Raw genomic sequence first — 7500 nt, forward strand, 5'->3', positions numbered from 1 at the left:
CCATAATGTCCGCGGTAACCAAGGTCACGCCACTGCCAAATGACAATACGCCACAGTGGCTAATGAAAAGCTGTTCGCACTCCGTGGAAAAGGCGAGGAAAAGGCATCCCAGAGCACAAATGAGGGCACCGATCACGGCGCATAGACGAGGAGACTTTCGTCTACAGATGATGGTGACGAACGGCGAGACGAAGAGAGACACGGCAATACCTAAACTTCCAAGCAATGCTGGAAAACAAAAAATATATAAAAACCATTATCATTTTCAGCTTTTCATTTTATAGAACCTTAATAGTTCACCGTATACTTTGATTTTACTGCATAATAAATAGTTGCCGATGGTAACAGCCATTTTACGTTAGAGTTCCGTCAATCTGATAACTGACAAAGCCTTGACTGTATATCGTTTTCTTTAAATAAGTCAATATTTTGCGATATTTCTATTTTTTTTATTTTACATACTTGGTCGGGTGGGCTCAATACATGGAGCGCCTGGGTTTAATACCAAGCTTTAAAACAATTTGTATTGCGGCGACTATTTCACTGGTTGATTGAAGAAATACTTTATTGGTTTGAATTTAAATTGTATCTGATTTTGGTCCCTCATATTGATAGAAATTAGCTATATAATTATTTTCTGGAATTACTGTTTGAAAGTAGATATGGTGTACCATGCTAATATAAAGTTTAGCATGCTTGCATCCACATCAATAGGTTAGTGATTCGATTGTCAATGGAGGCGACTGTCTCATAAGATAATTATATTCTTTCCATTTACATTATTATTTCTTTCATCACTATGAGTATGAATAGCCCTCTGATCAATCTCTTTTAATGCTGAAATGTCCGTAATCGTCTCGGCACGATTTTGTCCGTATGAAAGAAAAGAGCTTTACGATAGAAGATGAACAGAAGGGGAAAATCTACGTTTCTAATGAAGATATAAGCAGTTTTCAAGGCATCAAAAACGTTCTCACTGACAAAAGATATCAGCAATATGCCCTCTATCTCTCAATGTGCTAATAAGATTAATTAGAATAAAAATAATTGCTTTTAAAAAACTCTTGAGAGAATTACTTAAAAATGAACGAATATCAACATCATAAGATTATAATATAAGATTACCCGTATGTAAGTCGGAAGTCCCAAAGTTGTCTTGAATTCGTAGATAAAGACTGCCATATGCAAAATGGAATCCACTACATAAACTGTACACAATTGTTCCAGCTGCCAGCACGACCCATCCCCAACCACCATCCGGGTAGTGATCAGCAAATTCGGTTTGACACGTGACTTTGGACTCCTGTGGGATGTTGATAAAATGTATCCATTTGTATCATTATCGTTGCGGACACTATTATAACTTGTTTGGGTTTTTTTTTTTTTCAGCAAGAAAATATAAACATTATATTTCAATAAACAACACCAAAATGCTTAAACCTGAGATTTCGCTAGAAGATTAAGTTTTAAAACTTTAAAGGGTTGGAGTTACCTTTATTAATATGTTCTGGCGAAAAGCAATTGGGAAAGATTTGGGTCCTATCCAAAGGGTAGTAAGCAATTGTCACTGTCCGTTAACCCTCTCCTAACCAACTATAATAAAGTTATCACATCCGTTACGATACAATGGATTTTCTGTTACTAGTCTTGTTAGGAACTAAGTGCCAAAAGGTTAGGTTGAATCAACAGTGACCAGAAATGAAAATGTTTGTATTTGTCACATTCAGAAACTATATTTATTGTCTTCAATAAAGCAGAGCGAACAAACCCAAGTTTTATATTTTTTAACAATAAAATCAATTTTTCCATCGATACCCCATCGATATAAATAGAATGCTATTTTGAGACGGTGGAGGGGGGGGGGGGCATATTCTTGAATTAAGTTTTTGCACGAAACTTTGTAGTTAATTTGAATAACATAGCAACTACTGAGAGTAATCACCAATCACTTTCATGGTTCGTAACTTTCTCCTCATTTCAGATCATTTGACATCATTGTAACATAACTTTAACCCCAGCTTTAAAATGGCGAATTTCCCCATAAATGTGTTCAACAGCAACAGTTATCTTGTCGTAGGACCCAAGGGGTTTGCCGATATGCCGATATACTGTTACCGGCCAGCTACTCATCTTACACTTGGTTTCAGTGAAAGAATGTGAGTACAGAACCCTTTCCAAGGACACAACTTTGCGTCGCTTATAGGGGAATCAGGGGCAAATGTCCTACAACGCGACTACAAAGCCGCTTGACCCACTTTTCACAAATAACTGTATTAACCCGCCAATAAAGTATTAAAGAGGATAATCTTTCAGCTTCCCATGATCGCGCGACTTTCAGAATTAACAAAGGGTCAATTGGGTTAGAATGGTTTCTAGGTGCACTTTGAGTTCAACTGAACTGATAAAAATGGATTGCTATAGTATAAATATACTCGCTTCACAATCAAAGGGACCGAGATCGATCCCGGGTGCAGTCGAGATTTTTTTCTGACCCCCGTCTACCCAGCAGTGAATGGGTAGCTGGGTCTGTTAGATCTGTAGGAAAGTATTTTGCGATAGACTACCGTCGTATCCAAAGGTAGCAAACAATTACTATTATCCGTTTCACGCTATAAAAACAGGGATAAACTCCGGCTTCATGGGCCTTTTGGCTCTGAAGGACAACTATATATATATATTTATATATAATTTCCATTCATGATCAATAAAGTATATCTTATTTTATATCTTATATATTAAAAGTAAACACTACAAACGTTTTATACCACAAAATGTGTAAATGAATCACTCGACACTGAAATTCAAACTGACTATCTTGAAGATATTGATCAATAACGTTCTTGTATTCAGGAAAGGACTGCTCGAGCCGGCGATTAGACATCTCAATTGTATGCACTTACGGAAGGCATGTCGTTTATATTTTCCATACAAGGCGGTGAACACTAAATCCCCCTGGTGCATAGTAGCGTTGTCGTTTTCCCCTTCGCACTTAACAGACTTAATGACTCGATGTATGTTTTGAAGGTTGGCTATTCCGTGATTCTAGAGCACTGACTGCACGATGGTTAGAATGGAAGGGCGTTTAATAAATGCAATCTTACTTTTTTCCATGCTACTTGAATGAAGGAAAAATATAGATGACGTGTGCGATGGAAATCATAAAATGTGTTGTTTAAAATGTACCAATCGGTGACAAAATTGATCAGGTATTATGTCAGGGTGGACGAGATGTCAAGAAAGGACTTTAACCAGTTAACTGTCGTACTCTGGAAAAACTCATGTTTAAAAATTTGGCTAGAAAAATCGTCCTTCAAATGTCGATCGATTTAAGTGAACCCCATCTTGGCAAAAACTATCAAACCTGGACTTCGCGATGTCCTAGATTTGAGAGTTGTTGCCAAGGTAGGGTTCATTTAAATCGATCGATACTTGAAGGACAAGTTTTCTGGCCAAAATTTTAATTACGTGTTTTTAAAGTACAGCAGTTAACTGGTTAAAATTAAAATAATCTGAAATATGACAATTTAATATTTGGCACTTTAAGAAATGACATTCATTCTCTCCAATAACACACATGCATACAGACTGCATGCTAAGGATGGAACCTACCGTATTTTCACGCTTACGAAGACCAGAATCGGTGTTCACGCCGACAGATAGAACACTTCCGGTCACTTTACAATTGTTTTGTAGACAATGTTCTTGTCGCTGGTTGTTGAGGCCGCCGTCATCCAAAGCAGCAGTATTTCCTCTTCCACATCCTCCTCGTCCGCTTGCCCCTCCTCCACCTCCTCCTTCACCACCGCTAGCATCAGCATCACCACCGCCACAACTACCACGTCGACAACAATCCGGAGCTGTGTCACCGTTACAGTCACTTCCTCTTAAAGGATCGCGAATATCTTTCTGTGATCCATCACAACACCCTTCATCATTACCACGAGTACAGCCGAGATTAAGTGTTCCTCCGGCGCAACCTCCATTGCCACCACCTCCAGTAAATATGGCGCATCCTTTGGCCGCCATTGTTGAACCAATACTTAGAGCAGTTAGTGAACTAACTGGTCTCAGGTTCTGTCTTCTCAGAATATGCTATCTGTCGTTTCTTTTTAATCACAAAAGATGTCTCACGTTTTTCACACTTCATCATGATAGATGAATTTTCCAACATAATAAAAACCATTCACATTGTCATAAGTAAGACACACAAAAAAACAACAACAAACAAACACAAAACAAATGTAAAGTCCCTGACTTCAAGTTCATGTCATTGTAAAAACACAAACGCCATCTCTCCCATTTCAAAAACACTTTTATAAAAATTATACGAGCATTGCATCAAGAGTTCTTTTTCCAATATTCGTACGTCACAGAATATAACATAAACAAGACATGCCAGTAGGTTATCAAGATGCAAGCAGTTAACAAAGATCACAGATTGGAAGAAACTCGAATGTCCTTGGTTCCGGCTACACGGTCTTCTCGATTATCAAATGTTTGACCTGGAAATGAGAAAATAAAAAGGCAAAAATTATGTTGTGTTTTTGATTTAATAAAAATAATAAGTAGCAGTAATCTTTTAGGCCATTATGTCTATGGAGTCGGTTTATCCCGGTTTCTATAGCGTGGAACATAATATAATAACCATTGCTTGTTACCTATTGGATAGGACCATAATCTATCGCAAAGTACTTCCCGCCAAATCTACCAGACCCAGGTTCTCGACTACTGCTAGGTGGACAAGGGGTCAGGAAAAAAATCGACTTCACCCGGGGTCGATCTCGGTCCCTTTAGTGTGAAGCGAGTGATATCCCAACTGAGCTATCGAGACTCTCCATTGATAACAATGCCACTCAATACGAGAACGTCGACTCAAGAAGTTACTGTTTCTTTGGAAACAGCAGTTCTGGAAATACTAAATCGAGATTCCTATCTGAGATCAGGGGTGGCATCGAAATGGATGGTAAAATAAGTCACAACAAGAAATGAAGCAATTTTCGGTGACGCTTCCCCAAACGAGAAAAGTGTTCCATTCTCGGTCATTTGCACAATGGCCCGTTGAAACGAATATCATTGCATAGGGACTGGGCTTATATAATGGATGAAGATAGCGTCACTCTTGTGTTTGTGCTTTTACACCACCAGTTGGGTATTTAGTACAAACACATTCTTTCAATCACATTATACCCATTAATGTTTACGGTTACACATAGTTTTGGGTAGACCTGCCAAATATTACGAAAAATTCGTAGACTAACGAAACTTTGGCTCCAATTCTAAGCCATTAAAACTTCTTGAAAATGAAAGTTGATGCTTTTAAGGGGTTTGCAGTGTTATTTAATCCATGTGAGGTTGATCTTTAAAGTTAACTATACCAACTATGATCTATGTCTCCCAAAAATTACGCATTGTTATATTTTCATGTATGCAGGTCTGGTGCGATTGATTTGGTGAGCAGAACTGGTATGTGTTTTCTCTTACATACATACCATTAATATATTGATGATCCATTGGCAAACAATTTATTTTTAGTTTGGGGGGGGGGGAATCTTTTACTTGAATATGTTTAAAAGTCTCGTAACCGACTTTGACATGTTGAGCGTTATTTTATTCCATCGATATTTATTGAAGTAAATGTTTTCCGCTATATTGGAAAAATTCATGTTATCAAGGTATAGCGGAATCATTCTTAATCTTACATATACTTTTTTAACATTGTAAAAGCCTGTTACGACATAAATATAGAAAGAACGAAGTTGACGTCACTCAGCTCGTTGTTATCGTTTTTAGACAGCCATTTTATGAGTAGTTCTCTATCAATCAGACTATGTTCAATGTTACACATAGTTGTATGTGTTGGGACGTTGTATTCGGCTAACGGGTGTTGTGGGTATTTCACCTAAACGCATGTTTAAATGTTTGTTATGTTACAAACTGTAGCTGCGGCTTGATTTATGCAACATAGGTTTTTAAATAAAACAAATTATAGTTTCCTGTGAAAATAGAATCGGTGGTGTTCAGGGGAATTCGGAATAATGATCTTTTCCACCAGGCATCAGACTTTGTCAAGTTGAGAGTCATCTTATTTTATCAATATTTCAAGTAAACGTATTCTGGCTAAAATTATTTAAAAGCTATATGTCAGGGTACAGATTTGTACAACCAACCAATAATTGTAAACTCTTCAGCGATACATATTATTATTCATTCTTATTCATTCGGAAGCGAGGAGTCTTACCTCACCAGCACTTGCGTTTCGTCTGTTCGCTGAATAACAAGCTATGAATATGCAAAGTAAGTCTTGACCACGGTAGTCTATCAGAACTAGTGTAAATGATAAATAGCGACAACGTTGCCCCAGATTTTGTAGCGTCACATCTGCCACACTCTGTCAAAAGATCTTTTTTTTTATTTTGACCAGCAAAAAATTGCTTTATGTATCAGAATATAAAGGCTTTATGTCCCAAGAAGTCTAAATTGAAAGATATTTTTGGCGAGTTAGAGATATCACAGTTAATAGGTAAATTTACCTGGCCAAAACGAAAAATATATGTTTTTGTCCAGATATGGCACAGATGTAGTCTTATCTTTTTATAGTTAGTTCTTTTCTTTGGAATCGCTAGTATTTCTCAACGATCTCTCTTACCCACTCACACCAGGTTTGAGGGTAGCCTTCAAAAACTCATAGCCTGGCACTGACCAAAAAATTACGCCACAACACGCGACCACAGAAAGACAGTGAGCAGTAAAGTTTATACAGTAAGGTACAACCATTTTGTTTCCTTGAGCACTTCTAACAACAAATCGTCGCCTGGTATTGTGACGTAAATTTTAGGGAAGCATCAAGCTATAACGAAGGTTACGGCTAAGCTCAGTGAACTGCATAAATTCGACAGTTTACTTATTTAACCCAATTTATTCACCCGCCAAGAGTTAAGACTTCTTAGTGGCTGCACTTTAATTCAGCCCACTTTTGATTTTCTTTGAACGTTCCCCTTCATAGGGTGTCAATGCCTTACCAGACAGGCAGCTCTGTAAAACTCTACTTACCAGCAATTTACAGGATTTTCCCCAAAATTTCACACCCAACCAACACAGAGATATATTTTTTCATTCAAACACAAAAGCAGTAAGTTTTTGCTATACTCACATAAATGTTAAAGGTAAACGAGCTCTACAACACAGTGTTAAATGTTCCCAATCAAACCATCTTTAACATTTTCCTTAATATTCTATGATGTACAACAGAAATCAGAATGGGAAAATGCCTGTATCGAAACGAATGTGACGATTTTCCTATCATTATTATTATTATTATTATTATTATTATTATTATTATTATTATTATTATTATTATTATTATTATTAGTATTATTATTATTATTATATCATCATATTATTATTATTATTATTATTATTATTATTACTATTATTATTATTACTGTTATTATCATTATTATTTTCGTTGTTTGCCTTGCTTTATTATTGATTTTACTTATT

At 36.7% G+C, this 7500-nt stretch overlaps 1 protein-coding gene across 1 annotated transcript in view; it reads right to left on the bottom strand.

The window, feature by feature from the left end:
• Positions 1 to 7500, bottom strand: part of LOC144968816 (monocarboxylate transporter 10-like) — a 46736-nt gene that overhangs the window by 13546 nt on the left and 25690 nt on the right. The window contains exons 2-4 of the mRNA XM_078907524.1: positions 3610 to 4502; positions 1126 to 1303; positions 1 to 228 (exon numbers count right to left, since the gene is read on the bottom strand). The exon at positions 1 to 228 is cut by the window's left edge and continues 106 nt beyond it. Coding sequence (XP_078763650.1) covers positions 1 to 228; positions 1126 to 1303; positions 3610 to 4026 — 823 coding nt within the window. The 5' untranslated portion in view covers positions 4027 to 4502. The remainder of the gene's footprint in view (positions 229 to 1125; positions 1304 to 3609; positions 4503 to 7500) is intronic.

Source organism: Berghia stephanieae, chromosome 3 (genome assembly GCF_034508935.2).
Source record: "Berghia stephanieae isolate SIO BIC M18660-M18661 chromosome 3, UCSD_Bste_1.3, whole genome shotgun sequence".
NCBI lineage: Eukaryota > Metazoa > Mollusca > Gastropoda > Nudibranchia > Aeolidiidae > Berghia > Berghia stephanieae.